This window comes from Leucopleurus acutus (assembly GCF_964270905.1).
Source record: "Leucopleurus acutus genome assembly, chromosome: 10".
In the NCBI taxonomy this organism is placed as follows: Eukaryota; Metazoa; Chordata; class Mammalia; order Artiodactyla; family Delphinidae; genus Leucopleurus; species Leucopleurus acutus.
The window spans coordinates 103,995,464-104,012,727 of record NC_139153.1 but is presented as its reverse complement, the minus strand read 5'-3'; the positions used below and the strand labels follow the sequence as shown (position 1 = coordinate 104,012,727).

The 17,264-nt window shown below is 46.7% G+C and overlaps 1 protein-coding gene across 2 annotated transcripts in view; it reads right to left on the bottom strand.

Annotated features, from left to right (window-relative positions):
* The window catches only part of GMDS (GDP-mannose 4,6-dehydratase), a 480,937-nt gene that overhangs the window by 397,921 nt on the left and 65,752 nt on the right, over nt 1-17,264 (bottom strand). For both annotated transcript variants that reach the window (XM_082847742.1, XM_082847743.1), the window contains exon 2: nt 3,071-3,115. In XM_082847742.1, the coding sequence (XP_082703868.1) occupies nt 3,071-3,115 (45 nt within the window). The remainder of the gene's footprint in view (nt 1-3,070; nt 3,116-17,264) is intronic.

Genomic DNA, 17,264 nt, shown 5'->3' with positions numbered 1-17,264 from the left:
ATTTGAACCTCTAGTTGCAGTGGTTCTCACACCATAGGACCCGGGAAAGCAGCCACCGCGACAGCTGGGGGCTGTTAGAAGGGCCGGTCTAAGGCCCCGGACTCAGCCGCCTTGTCTTCAGTGGGGCCCGGGCGGCTCTGAGGCTGAACGCTGGGAACCCCTGACTCAGAAGGAGGTGCTCGCCCAGAATTGCTGACATTGGCCCTCTGGGTTCAGGTGTGGACAGGGGCGTCCCCTCTCATCTCACGGGAGGCAATTTTCTAACCCTGTTATTTATTTTGCTCGTGTTCTGGAGCAACCAGGGGCTGCTGGTGGTAATTCTGGAATTTGTGCAATGCATCCTCTTCGAAAAATCACTCTCACATCTACTTTGACCTAAACACCAAAAGATAAAAGCCTGTGCTATCATCAGATCCCAGTTAATAAACTGACCCTCCAATTACATCAATCTCTTAAAAGTGAAGACAGCAGCCTAGGAAAACTGAAGACAGGACAGATAAACACCCTCTCACGGCCCCCATTCCTACAAACCTCACACTCCCCTGTGCTCCAAGGAGGAATCACTTCCGGTCATGCCATGCAGCTCCGAACCTTCCACCTGTACTTCAGGGAGTATTTCCTTCTGCCCTCTCCTCTCTTGCCAATCACTGTTTCAATGACTCATCCCTCCCACGAACTGTGATTTGCCGAGTGGGCCTTCTATGGTCTTTATCAGAATCCAACCTGCTCTCACAGTTTCAGATGCCAGCGGAAGAAAACAGCCGAAGCGCACCTGGCTGGCCTAGATTCTGATTTATTCCTGAGTCTCTGGTCCACTCAGGAGCATGACGACCCGTCTTCAGGGGTCCGGCGATTCCTGAACAGGCCGCCTACATGGAGCTCTGCCTCCTGGGCACGCCATCCTCCGGGCCCTCCCCAGGAACACTGACATCGCCATCCTGATGCCTGAGGAAGCTGACCGCCTACCGCGTCCGGACAGACCCCCGTCCCCATTCCTCCCGGGCGCCTCACGCCTGCTCGCCGGCTCCCTCTCCCTGGGGCCAGCCACATCCGCATCCGATGCCTCAGTGCCCCGCGTCCACTTCGGAAGTGCATCTCGGGACCCACCCAGCTTGAGCACTCCTGCTGACACACCGCCTCTCTCTTCCTGAGCTGCGGGGACTGTGGGGGGCTCAGGACGCACCAGCCAGGGCATGGTGTCTGGGCACACTGCATATTTTAAGCTGAACGACTCTGCGAAAATGACAGAAGCGCGAAGGTCACCCTGACTTTCCCCCCACCCTTCTCCCCTGAAGCAGCCAGCTGGGAGGTGCCCTCCCCACACCTGGAGGAAAGGAGCATCTTCGCATCCCAAGACAAGGGGATGCTGGGAAGAATCCCACCCAACAGACCTGGCTGAGCCACGCCCAGTCCTACACTTACTGCAGACCCCTGGACCTCATTTCTCCACCACTGTCCCTCCACACCTAACCTAACACACAAGTACTCGGGCTTACCCGCCTCTTCGGATCCTCATTTTCTCAGGAAGGCTCCCATGTCACAGAAAACTTACATTAAATACATCTGTATGCTTTCAGTTTAATTTTCAGACCCAGCCAGGGACCCTTAAGAGGGTCGAGGAAAATGTTCTCCTCCTCTACACTAAACTAACAAAGACAAATAAACAGGAGAAACTTCTGCTATTTTTTCAAACTCCGTCAGCTTAAAATATTCACATGCCAAGGGGCCGTGTTTGGGGGTAAGATGTCCTGACCCATCACCATTACTCAGGTAGCTCCTTCTCTTGGCTCACTCGGTACACAGCCAAATCACTCACCCCGCTCCAGCCACCAAACGACTCTTAGCCTGTTCCAACATCTGAAACAAGTACATCTCTCTCACAAACCTTTCCTTTTAGAATTATTAAAGCATCAAGTTAGTCCAGCCTGAATAAATATCAGTCTTCACCTAAAACCAATACTTCTACTCTACACATAACTCTAAAATCCTCTGCTCTGCAGAATATGAATTGATTGCTCAATTATTATAGGAGTCTGTGTATATGAACATATGTGTACATGCCTATTTCCATAGTTACATTTGCCTTTTTTGATATCATTACAAGATGTAGAAGTAGCCATTATTAGATAAAGGCACAGAAGGTCTAATCATATCTGCTATTAATCAAAGTCTAAAAGTCAAAGTTCACAGAAAAGATTATGCATTACAGTAAGAAAACTAGGTTCCTTTCCTTCAAATCCCGTTGGTGCTTAAATGCCAAATTCCTTGCTATTGTTTTTGCATTTGTCCACGGTGCGCATTTTTTAAACAATGTACCTGCGACTGGAAAAAACATGGCGTCCAAAATTATTAAGGTAAACACCCCCCAAATCAGGCCAGAGAACATGTGCCACTGTGTAGGCTTCTGTCTTCTGAGGAGCACAGAGATTTCTAGAGATGTGCACATCCGAAAACAGTTCTTATAAAGTGTAAGATGTACATGCTAAGATACATCCATTTAATATGTAAAACCCTTGTCTCTTTCAAGGAAAGCAGAAAACGTGTAAGGAGGAGGACGAGAAGGAGAAAAGGACGACAAGGGCAAGAGCAGCAAACGCAGAAGCTCCAGCTTCCACGAAGTTCTGGCTGCCGACTGGAAAGCAAGCACCTCCAAGCGTCAACTTTGCACTCAGGCTTGCCAGCGCAGCTTAGTTTTCACTGCTCTGTGCAATTTCCGAATTAAGTGACTTCGCCGTGAGTGGGACTTTTTTATGTAACACATGACATCATAAATTAACCCTAAGGACGGTACAGCGTTCAGCCCACCTGGTTGCTGGTTTAGCTGAGAACGCGGGAAGCGTGCAAAGCAGGGAAACAGCAAGAATGGGGGGCGGGGGGCTGCCAGCGCGCCAGCAGATAAACAGCACAATGAGCTGGCGCTGTGACCAGCCAAGAGGCACATTCTTCCCCTGATTTGGACTTGTTATCAGAGCTTCCGTGGAAACACACACAGAAGGACAGCAGAGAGGAAGCGGGAGGCCACGGTGTCCGCGGTATCCCGTCGGCCTGTGCCGGCTCATAGGGGACTCACCTCGTAGCCCTTCTCCAGCAGGAACTCGGCCAAGTAGGAGCCGTCCTGGAAGACAAGGAACATCAACAACGGTCAGACCCATCGTGGCCAAGACCAAGGGTTTTGAAAACAGCATTCAGAGGCTCTAGGAACTTAAATAAGGCTCATGGCAACCGACATGAAAATAATTCAGACAACATCCGACATAAACACGGAGTGGTGCTGTGCCGCCCACTAAGCCTCCCATAGACGGGCGTTCGTCTGTGCCCACGGGAGCGTGGGAAGGCGTTGGCATCACCACGTGCACAGGGAAAGAAGCTGAAATCCAGGGACACATGGGGCAACAGGGAGAACAGGAACCTTCAAAAGCTGATGGATCTGCTTTAGGTCTTGCCGCTTACTAGCCCTGTGAAACACGCAACACGTGTGCGGCCAAGCAGAAGGGCTTGGTGCTCCTGGGACGTAAAACAGGAATCTATTTCTGGGGGTGCTGTACAGAAGGAGACGCTGGAGCAGGGATGAGACAGGAGCTGCGGGGCCTGGGGAGAGGGCAGGGCGAGTGCGGGGAGGAGGCTGAGAGCACAGCGGTGTTGACACCACTGGAAAGAGCTGCCACGGGGAGAGGAGGAGGTGTGGGCCCTCAGGGGAGGCCCTCCAGGCACTGGTGGCCTTGGCTTCGAGCCCAAGGGTCTGGAAAGTCACCTCAGAAAGGGTTTGGGGTTTGCAGGTGGGGTGGGGGCGGGCCGTAGACATGATGGCGTTGGTGTTAGCCCTGAATACACGTGCAGGCGCACGCGCACGCGGAGTTCAGTAAAAGCGAGGTGCTTACTTTTTATCAAACAATGGGAACTTCATTTGTACGCATCTTAAATCATGCAGTTAATCTCTACGTTAAGATGACGGTGTCTGACTAAACACAGAGATTCTCAGCTCATTTTTAAAAATTCTTTAAAAATGTCTAGGTGAGGGTGGAGGTTCTAGGTAAAATACCTCATGCGCCACTTTTAGGGAAAGGAAGTATGAGAGCCATCTAATTAAACTGTTAAGAGGCCACGAGGCACAAAATCAGGGTTCTAGAGATACGGCAGAACATCACCAGCCCTGCTCAGAAAATGAGCTGGGTGGCTATTTCACGATCAGTCCTGTAGCTGCCCTTCTGCTTTCAGCCTGGGCAAGTCCCCTCTATCCCATCCAGACTTAACATAAAAATGAGGGGCTCCAACTACTGGGAACTTGTGTGCTCAAAACTGGTTGGGGATATTTGGATTTTCTTTGGTTTCCTCAGTTTGTAAAAGCTTAAAATACCCCTCTGAGCTCCAAACGTTCCTACCAGATATTCCGGGAAAAAGAAAAAGAAAGCAGGTTTTATTCCTATCATTGCCTGACTCAGAGCTGGAACTGGAGACACCCCATGGGTCCTGAAGATGAGAGGGCTGCCGCGAGGGCGCTTGCTGCGCTAACGCAGAAGTCACGCGTGAATCCAGGCAGGATGACAAGGCGAGGGCAACAAGGGATACATTTTGTGGTTCATCAAAACCCCCGTCAAATTTTCTTCTGACTTGTTGACATAACTATTCTGGTTTACAGACTCACGTGGAGAAGAGGAGAAATGGTCTGACACACTCCTTTTCCTCTCAATCTCAGGATACATGCACAACTGTGTGGCTTTACACACCCAACATGCAAAGTAAGCCAGGTAAGAGAGCTGAACAATTCACACCCCGACAAGCCGGGTCAATCTACAGGACCATCAGAAACCTGAGGATAATCAATAGTCTTATAATTAACTCTGAAACAGCTTATCAGAAAAAGCATTTACAACAATAATAATAATTTTACAGTAGGTCGGACAGCCCTAGAGAGTACATTTTGTTTTGCTCTTGGTGGTGGTGGTGTCATTTTGAAGCAGGCAACACTGCACTTTTCACAGTTTTACTTTTTCTCTTGGAATAAAAAGTTAAAATGCTCTGTGCTCCACCACGGTTGCCGAGAATGTTTAAAAACAAAAAGGCAGAGGTGAGACCGTGGGGAAGGGCTGTGACTATTCAGAGGCTGATGTGAAACAGGCCTGCCCAGGGCTGAGCCCTGTCAATAGGTCTTGCTCTTCTCACCCAGGCCCTCCTCAAACTTTCCAGCCAGGCTGGAACATTCTGCCCCAGCAGTGGCACCTGCTTCCTCCTCACTTCCTTGCCAGGTCTCCCAAGTGATAGGGCCGGCCGCACAATGTGGGAACCGCGGCAGCGCGAGGCCCCTGGCCCCCCCGCCCCCGGCCCCCAGACCCCTGCACCGAAGCCCCTCTAGGAGGACGGGCCAGTCGCACAGCACCTCCCCCAGATGGAAAACCACAACGTCACGGCAACTGAGAGCCACAGCCAACACGACATCTGACTCTCGACTCCTGGAACCCGAGGAGCTGACGGCCTAAATGTCCGACTCACGATGAACACAACTCATCTGGGACCGACTCCAGCCTGGGCTCACGCCTCGTGACAGGAGGCGCTTTCACTGGAGAGCCGGCACCCCAACCAGGACTCTTTTCAATTCGGTTTTGCACATGGTTATGAAGACAGTCTCCATTTCACATTAAACGTTGTACAGCTGGAAGTAAGCACCACAGCTTTAACATTTTCAAGACACAGAAATATTTTCTGTCTTATTCTTCCAGGAACTCACCGGGAAGGCAGGCAGACCCTTGGCACGGGAGTTAGGGAGGCCCGTGGAGGTTAGGGGCCCGCCTGGTGGCACCCACGAGAGGGGAAGCCAGGACTAGAACCCGGGGCTCCCACGACTGTGCCCTGGGAAACCACTTCCTCCACCTGGGGCCCACCAGCGCGTGTCAGAGCCCAACAAAGCAATAAAAAGACCATAACAGACTCATTTTTAAACCAAATTGATTTAGTCACTTTGCATGACAGGGTATCTTACAGATTAAACAGTCCTTCTAGTTTTAACCAAGTGACCCAAATGCAGAAGGTCCTGTAACTTTAGGACAGCCCAGAGCTCGGGGGGGGGGGGAGGCAGGACACAGGGCCGGGGCCTTCTCCAGCCTCATGTGGGCGCCGCAGCCTCTTGGAAGCGGTGTCTGGAGGTAGACTTGGGATGTAGGTTTCAGGCTGTCGAGCCAGGCGGCAGGGCCACTGCCAAGGCTCCCAAACGGGAGGATTCCGGCGTGCCTGGTGCCTGCAGCCCCCGTCCTTGTGCTTCACCTCTCATGTAATGTTCCAGATACACACCTATACAATTCACAGTAATTCCAGAAGCTGAATCCTATCTTGACCAGAAGATAAAAATTACCTAAAATTTCACATCTATAAAAAGCTGAAGGGAGTGCGGAAAGTTTCCCCCTTCTCCCGAAGGCCACAGAAGGCTGAAACAGCCCTGACCGAGCCTCATACCCACCCACGTCCACACACGTATGGCCTCATACCCACCCATGTCCTCAAACGTATGGCCACCTACCTTCCTGCAGAGAGGAGAGAGCATTCCTCTTCTCTCTCCAAACATGGATTCACTTCTAGCCCACAGGACAAGTGAAAAGGACAGCTTCTCAGATGCAGCTTGAGAACCCGGCCCCTCTGAGCTGCGCCTAAATCAGACTATGTTTCTGCCGAAGCACCGTTGGGCAGCTTCCTTGAAGAGGGAAAGGTAATGAGCAGTGCTGGGCTGAAGAACCCAGGCCTCTAGTAAAATGAATTCCCTTGTTTAGGTCACCTCAAGCACTGGGAGGCACAATACCAGCCCTGTAAGGAGAGAAAGCACTCGTCCACACTGCCTGCCACACGCTTTAAGTCTACGCGCCCTAATTACTCTAAAGTAAGCATTTTCACCTAATTGCAATTACAATATCAAAGTAATCTGTACCTCCAATGAGAGAAGTACAGACACCTCAAAGATTAACAGAAGATGCTGCTTTGAATTAGAATGAAGACTTCAGATGGGAAGATCAGCCACTGCAGTGCCAAGATTCCAGAGGCAGAATGCACGGGAAAAGTATTTTCACCTGGCTCACACTTGTAGCACAAAGCACTGGATAAAATCTCTGTCACACTCACAGAACTCAAAAGACCACGGGGATTATTAATCCCACTGTCTCATTTTGCAGCTCAGGAAACTGAGACTAAAAACATTAAATGTTTAGTGTCCAGTCACACAGTTAGGAGGTAGCAGAATGTGGGGGGAAAAAAAAGGAAAGAAAGTAAGAAAAGTGAAAACAGATCTCTCGGGCTTCCCTGGGGGCGCAGTGGTTGAGAGTCCGCCTGCCGATGCAGGGGGCGCGGGTTCGTGCCCCGGTCCGGGAAGATCCCACATGCCGCGGAGCGGCTGGGCCCGTGAGCCATGGCCGCTGAGCCTGCGCGCCCGGAGCCCGTGCTCCGCAGTGGGAGAGGCCACAACAGTGAGAGGCTTGCATAACGCAAAAAAAACCACAAAAAAACAAACAAACAAAAAAACCCAGATCTCTCAGATCTCAGAATTTTTAACTAAAAACTACTGTGAAAAGAGCTAAAACGAATAGACTGGACTCATGTGTACAGTTGCGAACCAGAGGGAAGAACGAGAACAGAGCCAGCAAGTGTCAGGAGAGGGAGCAGTAACTGGCTGGCTGGACACAAGGACGCCATCCATGTGCAAAACATATAAATAACCTCGCCTCCTGTAGTCTTTAAAGCTGAAGATTATTTCCCCATAAAAGTTGAGGTCGCCCCCAACCCCCAAGAACTGCCTTTCACTCCCTTTGATTTCCCTCCCGGTAGAAGGAGTGATCAACAACCCCTGCATAGCAAAGGCTGATGGATACTCCTTTCTCACCACCCCTTCCTGCAGACCCCCTGCTGGGGAAAGAGCCCCCAAGGAGGTGCTCAGCGGCTGCACACACACCTCACACACGCACATGGCACATGGATAAGTGACACTGGCTCTGCTGCAAACCAGGACCTCCCAGGAAATTGTGATGAGCTGAAGCTTAAAGGCAACATTTTTAGAAAGAGGCTGGATACCCCCCATCAGACTACACATTGCTCTACCATTGCCCTGATATCTTTCCCCAAAGTATTTTCAAAATGTTTCTAATGTTAATTTCAAATTAACATTCAATTTCAAAAGATTCTAATGTTAAGTCTTATGGCCAACTGTAAACTAAAAATAAAATATCATAGAGGGAAGAAATGAACTAAAAGGTTAATTTTAGAAAATATTTTTTTTCAGTGTGCTAGGTTAAAAAATGCTGGTTTTCTTTTCATTTTTTGATTAGTAGAAAGACTGAAAAGGTTTTTGTGTTTATGACTGTGTGTACTATTTCTTCTGGGAATTATTTATTCTTATCTTTTGTATTTCTTATACATTTTTCTAGTAGGCTGTATTTCTCCAATTGGTTTTTTCTTCTAAGCATCTAGAACATATATAAAATTGACTCATTTTTATCTCCTAAAAGCCACTCAGAAACTATTTGGAAACAGGTTAGCAGATTTTTAGTGGTAGAACTCCCATGATAACCTGGTTTAAAATCCACGTTCCTTTCAAACTGCAAATGATTATTGTAAACTCTTAGTTTAATGAGCAAAGAAGAACGAAAACACCAAAACCTGAACTCCAGAGACATCTGCACAACCCAGCACTTGTAGCACCACCGACCTCATCACAGCAAAACACATTTCTGTGATTTAGGCAAGTGCTGTAAGAAAAGTGGGATTAGAGGGAAGAGCTGCTAATAAGGTATACAAAGACAATTTCTAATTACACTCTTAGAAGAAGGACAACACACACATTCCAACACCGTCCCAGAGACGTTTAAAAACCCTCAAAAGTAAATCCTAAGGCATTCATCAAGCGCATACGCGTGTGCGGGTGTGCGTAACGCAGCTGCATCAAGCATGAGCTAGCCTGTCCATCTCCACACGGATACAAGTGCCCCCAGGGAACGGCCTCCTGCCCACACTCTCACCTCTTTAAAACGGAAGCTCCTTCAGTTGGAACCCCTGTGCTTTCTCTCTCCCACTCTCCCTTTCTTGACACTCATGCTAAAATTTCTACCCTTCAGAGAGAAACAAAAGTCCTCACGTGACCTGGAATTACTACAAATGATGATGGTAATAGTATTAAAAACAAGAGTAAGCACTTATTTAGTGCTTAGGCTATGTCAGCCACGCTCTCAGTGCTTTACGATCATTAACTTTTCAATCTTCACAGTAACCCTATGTAGTTAGCACTATTATCTCTATTTCACAAAAGAGCAAACTGAAGTGAACTGAGACCAAGTAACCTGCCCGATACCCCAGCTAGTAAACAGAGCAAGGATCTGCACCACATATATATTTCTAATGATCTATATGGCAATCTGCTCCACTAATAGGGTCAATCACTCCATAATGATGGGCCTACAGATGTTTTAACGTAAAATTTGGTCTCTATAGAATTTATTAACAAAGCAAAGTGTCACAGATTAGTGAGTTTCAAACATTCCCTTGGCCATAGGTGTCAGGGAATAGAGGGCAGAAAGGAAGGAAGAGATTTAGCCCCTGCACTCTTGCTCTGAGAATATCTGGGAAGCCAGGCACTTCCTGGCCGAGATAGGATTAGACTTCGACGCTGGTTTCACACGGATCAGCATACCCACATGTGGACAGGATGAGAAGAGCAGCCAGGTAACCCGCGCAGCTAAGCAAAGTGCTCTGCTACCAGGGAGCACCGGCAGATGCATGAGCCACGGACAGAGGCAGGGCTGGGGGAGAAAAGGAAAGCGATGAACTACTTCCCCAGCGACCTCGTCCACACTGGATGGCACGGCGCCCTGGGGAAATCCATCACCACCCTCGCGCATGAAATCAAGGTGGGAAAAACAGAGGAAATACAAGAAGCATATCCCTGTCAAAACCCTTTTAAAGATCTGCTAACTGACCAGTCCAGTGCTGCTGTGAATGACTCCTTTCAAGTTTAGAACAATATACTCACTGAAAGTTTGTATAACTCAGGGCTCCAAATACATTGATAAAGACTTGTTCAGATCTAGAGAGAAGTTAATAATAAATTACCAGTAAACTTCGTGCTTAAAATAATCTCTCTGTAGTAAATACACACATGAATTAAAACTGTCCAAAAATGGAAAATAGAGCTTCTCTTTCTTTTTCCCTTTCCCATTATCTCTCAAAGTGACAGTCCACACAATTAATTAAAGGCTGTTTCTTTGCAAAGTACATACTTGCATAGTTCTAATGGTCCAAATGATGCATAGAGGAAATGATTTTTTGCAGGTACTCTAAAACAGAGCTGCACTTTCTCCAGGGTTCAAGGCCATGCTTAATGAAAAACTTTAAACCTGGAAGAAAAAACTGCAGTACTGAAAAGAGAAGAAATATTAAATTTTAGTATTTACCTGATTTATTAGCATTTCCTTGTGCCTTTCTTTGTAGAGTTTGTGCCCTGGCTAATGCAGAAAGACAAAGCAAATGCTCTTTTGTTGACCGACGTTAAAAAGGTCCTAAGAATAACAAAAAGACACACAGACACTGATGACTATATCCTTCTCCGTTCTACTGCACATTCGGTTGTTACTTCAGTTCACTGTTGGTGACAAGTAGAGCCTAACTATTTGCAAATATTCTTGCTCTTTTTAACCCAATTTCTTTCAGGGATATAAACAGTTAAGACCATTCCTATCACAGGCACGCGCCATGACAGAAATGTCAGTTATGGGCACCCTGAGCCATTTCAGACCTGATCTGCAACAATGGAGTCCCCACCAAGCTGGAGACATTGTAAATCACAGAAGAAAGATACAAAATGAGAGCTGTGAGTTGTATAAGTTAAAGTCACTGAAAGACAGATGAAATTCAAGCATATGCACACAGGTGTCCATGGAGAAGTCTGTAAGCATCTACCCAGAAAGCTGCGTACCATCAAACTAATAAAGCTCACGCTCAGAGCAGGGGACAGGCGAAGAATGGAGTTTCTGCAGGCAGGTTCACCCGCAAAACACGATTCTGGGGCCCAGGGAATCTCAGTGTTTATTGTTGGGTTGTGCTGTGTTATGCACGAAGGTTCTGCCACTCAGAGAAGGTATCGAAAAACACTTTGGGGGAAAACCCCACATCGAAGAGCATGGGCCGCCACCTTGCTGGCAGCAGCCTCTCCAGTCCCTGCCCCAGAGGCCGCACAGCCTGGGCGCGCTCCCACCAGCTTAGCGCAGCACAGCGCCTATGACAGCGGAACTTCTGCAGGCTCACCCTTTTGGTTGTTTTCATCTCGTCATTGTGCCCTCTTTCACCAACAGCAATGGGGCTTAGCTCCTACTCAACCATGACCTTTTGTTTTCAAGGAGCTTCAAAGTCGTATTTTTTAATGTGCATGCAGTATAAGGACATGTCAACCATGTACTTCTTCAATCTCGACTTAATAGGACAGCAGGAAAACAGGATCCAGACTCGACTCTACTGAAGACCAGAGTCTTGTAAGGGTGTTGACGGGTGGGTGTGGTCCTTCAGGTGAGAAATGATGTCCACGTCAACAGGGACTGCATACGACTCCCCATCCTGTCTCAGGAGCACCCAGCTCCAAATTCCCAACCTTGCCAGGGGCTCAGACTGAAAGCCCGGTGTCCCTAATTCTGTCCAACCAGATCCATCCACCTGTGGTCTGGGCTTGTAATACTGACAAGCCACACAGTGGTTTGCTTCTCAGCTATTCCGTCCCCTAATACGCATGACTTAGTCAGGATACTTGACTACGTTTGGTAGATCCGGATCATCCATTTAGAAAAACTGAGTATTTTTTTTTTCTATCAAAACACCAGGCTTAAAATTCAGGTAAGTTATCACCTTACACTACACCTTTTGGTAGATATAGCTAACGCAATCTTACTTACTGCACATATGTTCCTCAAAGTATTTAGTATTTCTATGAAATTAATAACATCTTACATTTCTCTAATTCTTTATGGTTGCTAAGTTCTCTAAGATATTTCTCCCATTTATATCCCACAACATCCTGGTGAGATAGCTGATATTATCCCCATTTTTCCAGATCAGATCACAGATTAGAAAGCTTAAATCCTTTACTCAAGGTCATAGAGCTAGTGAGAGAACTTGGCAGAAGATGAAACCAATTTGTCTAGTCCTAACTACAGTGTTGTTTCCATATTACTTCTCCTTCAATCAAAATAAAAATGTTTCAATCAAAACAAGATACCACAGAAGATTTTTAAAGCTTTTCAATTAACTAATCAATGTATATAAAAACTCATATAAAGTTTAGTAAAAAAATTTTTTTAAATAAGTATCATCAATTACTTTTGTAATAATCCATTATTAAGAATGATTGCGGGCTTCCCTGGTGGCGCAGTGGTTGAGAGTCCGCCTGCCGATGCAGGGGACACGGGTTCGTGCCCCGGTCTGGGAAGATCCCACAGGCCGCGGAGCGGCTGGGCCCGTGAGCCATGGTCACTGGGCCTGCGCGTCCGGAGCCTGTGCTCTGCAGCAGGAGAGGCCACAACAGTGAGAGGCCCGCGTACCGCAAAAAAACAAACAAAAAAACACTGCTCTTGATATATAGGATAGTTGTTAAAGAGAACAGAACCTAAGAGTTCTTACCACAAAGGAAAAAAGATTTTTTTGTATGTATATGAAATGATGGATGTTCACTAAACTTACTCTGGCAATCATTTCACAACATACGTGAGTCAAGCCATTCTGCTGCACACCTTAAACTTACACAGTGCTGTGTGTCAATTATATCTCAATAAAACTGGAAAAAAATCAGATGTTTTGTAATCTTTTATCTCATAAAAGTCTGTTAGGTGCGGACACAATACGCACTATGATATGGTTTTTATAAACTAAGAAACACAAAAAACTACACAGCATAGTGTTTAGTAACTATTCGTGTATGATGACACTATACAGAAAAGCAAGACGCAAATGTCATGATGCTGGTCACCTCTGGACTTTGGCAGGTAGAACACTCAGAGAGCTTTCACCATGATTCTACTATTTTTTTAAGTTGGGGGTAGATTAACCCAAGTTTTCATTTTATCATTATGCTCCATAAATTACACAGATATCACATATTAACGTTCATATATCAAATATTTTCTAATTAAAAATAAAGTGCATGGCATGAAACAGGCCCTTAATAAATGGTGAAAATTATTCCTCAAAGTGGAAGGGATTAGAGCATGTCAACAGGCTGGGGAGGGGAGCCAAGGGAAGAGCTGGACGGACAGACAGACAGGAAGAGTAGCTGCCGCGACCGGGAAGGGAACGGGCTCAAAAGAAAAGGGAAAAGGCCTGGTCTGAGCAGGACGGACCAGGTCTCCCCAGAGCCGGGAGAAGGACGCGTGTAGATGGAGACAACTTGGCAGTGGGAAGAGAGGAGGCGGCATGTTTCAAGAACTGAAACGCAAGATTATTTGCTCAGGACCAGAAGCTCAAGACTGGCTAGGGAGCCTAAGCAAAGAGGCTGACTTAGAATATTTACCGTCAGGAAAGTGGAAGGAGACGCACCACGTAAGGTGACCACTGGGAACCCAAAGAGACTGAAGACTATGAGTAAAAAGGGGACAATATATGTATTTGCGTTATTTTTTTCATTTCGGCACAAGCACAGGTTAAAAAAAAGAATACTCCAAGACTGATGTAGGGTTGGGAGTTTGCAGAGACGTAAAAAAGAAAGACCACGACCAAGGAGTTAAGAGTTCTATTCCAAGAGTAATTCAAGTCCTTGGCCATTGGATGCAGACCTGGGGAGGGCAGAACGGAGCCCAGACAGGATGGTGACCAAGGAGAAAACGGAGCACGTGGAGGCACAGCCACTTCCGAACCTCGAGAACAGTTACAGGAGGAAATAGTGCAGATGAGCCCGGGGTGCCCAAGCTGCCCAGGGGCAAGGAAGAAGGGTCCCCAGTGATTAGGTCGGAGGTGCCAGCATCTGTGCACACATCACCGTGCCACCTCCCACCACCCGGAGGTGCCCCCGGGCACACAGCCTCTCCCCATAAAGCTCTCGGCGGTCACCGCCAATCCACAGGTGCCGTCACCTGGCCTGAAACTGGCCTTTAGCCCCTGCAGCAATCACTAAGATATTCCCCCAACTTTTAATCCTGAGAAGTTTTAGATCTACATGATAGTTGATGGAACACCAATAATCTTTCACCTAGATTCACCGGTTAAGAGTCTTTCACGTTCGCCTCGTCTCGCTCCATGTTTATACACACCTGCACTCACTTTTGCTGTGGCTGTTACTGTCATTGGCTGGAGAACCATATGCAAGTAAGCTGCAGACATGATGACCCTTCACCCTTAATGACGCTTCCTTGGCATGCAGTTTCTCAGGATCTGGAAATTCTCCTGTGACCTCAGTACCATTAATATAGTCAATTTTTAAGTTTCCCAACTTCCCTCAAAGTGTTTTAATAACTGCTTATTTTCTAATCCAAGACCCAGTCATGGTCTGTACATTGCATAAAATTGTTAAATGAGTAGATTTTACAGCTGTGGAAAAGCAGTGCTTCAGCGTCTGCAGTGGTGAGCAGGACCGACCGGAAGCCAGAGGAGCAGAAAAGGAGGGACACAAAGCAGCAAACTCCCTCGGGAGTCCAGAAAAGGTGGGGGGAGCGTGAGTTCCCAAATGAGGGTGGTGATAATGAACATGGAAAAGATGGGCAAGGTCAGCAGTTACAGGGCAGAATAAAGGAAGAGTCAAGTTAACTGGGAGAACGGTACATATTGGGTGGGGAGGGGTGGGGTGGTGGGAAAAGATGATTTCGTTTTAGGCATTTTGAGTTTCAGGCAATAACAAAATATTCAAATGGACACATCCAGCAGGCAACCTATGGTTATGTAATACTGGAATTTAATTAAATTATATAATCTCTAATAGTCCTTGTAGCTCTTAAAGAGCTAGGATTCTATGACAGTATCAGAAAAAGCCAGGCTTCATGGCTCCTTCAGGTATTCGACTGTAAGTAACTTCTTCTCCCGCTCTGGCATTCTTGCGCACTCAAACCTGCTGTTTAACCACCCCCCGCAAGAGGGGAAAAAACTGTCTTTACGATGTGGATGTCCAATTTTTTTTCTTGCTTCTTCAACTAGACAGTAGGTTCCTACAAGGGAACCGAAGCTGCAGGACCAAAAGGCAAAAGCAAATAGGGTTCCATTTTGACTGACGCTTATCCAGTTCATTCTTAAATTTAGAATGCCTACATTCTTTTGATGTTAGTCAAAGACAGTATTTTGGAGCAAAAAGAAAAATACAACATTCAGAAAACTATTCAGTTTCGATGAAACCTAAAAAACGTTACAAGCTGGGCAAATTGCACAAGTGATGCTCTGAAACAAATCACGAGGATAATTGAGACAGAAATCCTTAACTTCTGGCCCAGCAGACTCTGCTGAGTCTTGAAAACCAACCTCACACACACGTTCAAAGCCCTTCATTTCAGTGCTATGTGACATGGGCTGTTAGCCGAGATGCATGCATGAGATTCTGAACCTAAACTTTCCAGCAACTTACTCCAAGAGCATAGGATATTTTGATAATATTCCAAAGGGGGAGTAAAGACCTAGACTCAGATTGCTATAACTTTGAAGCCCTGGAATGAAATATCTCTCATCTGGCGTTAGGACACTGGAAACCTCTGCATCATTCTGGTTCCTGCTCTGGTGTCCCTATGTTTACCGACGTAGCCCAGCCCTGGCCACATCTATGCGTGCCACCACCACCTACCACGGAGAATAGCAACTGTCTCGCACTTTTCACAGAGATTCAGTTCTTAATGAGATGCTTACAAAGCAGATCATGCTACAGATCAGGACTTTTTCTAAGATTCTCAAAAAAATATAAAGATGTCTCCAAGCCTAGAAAAAATGCTTTAGAGAAATTCCCCTGAGCATACTAGATAATTCAGCAGCTTAGAAACTAAAAGTAGTTAGATTTTATGCATAACGAAACAGATGTGTTGCTGACAAGATGTCTTAACGAAATATTTATATATTGACTCACATTTAAACTATGCGAGGAGTATCCCTATTTAAAAGACTCCTGTGTAGAAGCCTCTCTAAAGGTGGCATATTAGACATTCTCAAAGTGCGGCACCCACACCCTAGAACTAAGCCCCCTGTTTCAGCCCAGTGTTTTGAAACACACTTTTACTATTCCTGGAAGCACTTTCACATTTTTTTCAGACGCTGAGTGAGCAACAGGGTAAATAACATTTCAAAAGCATTTTTAGGGCAGTAAAACCTTAAGCTCCCTGCTAAAGGGGCTGGTCCAAAATAAATTAAATGCTGGTGTGGCTCAGCCGAGTGTGGCCAGCTCTGATGCGTAGTGTGAAAACCTCCAGTTAATAGATCTATTCAGGGACTCAACACGCACTTGGGAGTCATAAACTGGACAGCCGAGCGTAAACACCAGCCTGGGCGCCTGCCCACATCTGAAGCATTGGCAGGGGAGAGCAGGGATCCTCAGAGACCTGCTGTCACCCTGTGCTGTGTCCTATCAGTTCTGTGAAAGCGGTGGAGTCGAGCGGGCGGGGCCTCATGAAAAACCCAAGGCCGAGGGTGTCCGAGGCTTGGAAACCAGGAAGGAGAGAGGAGAAGAAACTGCTCCTGTGGATTCTACTGGAAGTCCTCAGGTGCAACCCAAAGGTACTGCTGGCTCGCTGGGCTCCCAAAGCACCATCAAAGCAGTTATCAATCACAAATCAGACTTGGAGGGGGCCTCAGAGGTCAATTAAATCTAATTACTCCACCAGGGAGGAAACCAAGACCTTGACAATAAAAAACACAGAAAGATTAAAAAAAACACAAACTGTTTTTTTGCTTGCCCAAGGTTGCCTCAGACAGCTTAAGGAGGTTACAGGTTTTATCTTAGAGTAATTAACTAACAGGGAAAAGGTAGACAATGATTTTTTTATTAATTGGGAAAGATCACTGAAGAGCCAGTAGTCAGGTTTGAAAAGACAATCAGTTCAGTGGACGCCACTAAAAGGGATGTAAGGACAACAAGATGGGTTACCTTCTGATCCATTAACCAGACTGCTACCGATACGGGGTCATTTATGTGTTTCCTTCTCTTTGGAAACCTAACAGGTGGACAACATAAAACTCTGACGAACAGGCATATTCGATGAACGTGCACGTAAGGATTATACAAGGTGTGTATCAAAGATTGGCTTTTCAGGGACTTGAATGCAGGTCCATTAAAAAAAAATTTTTAATGTGCAGAGCAG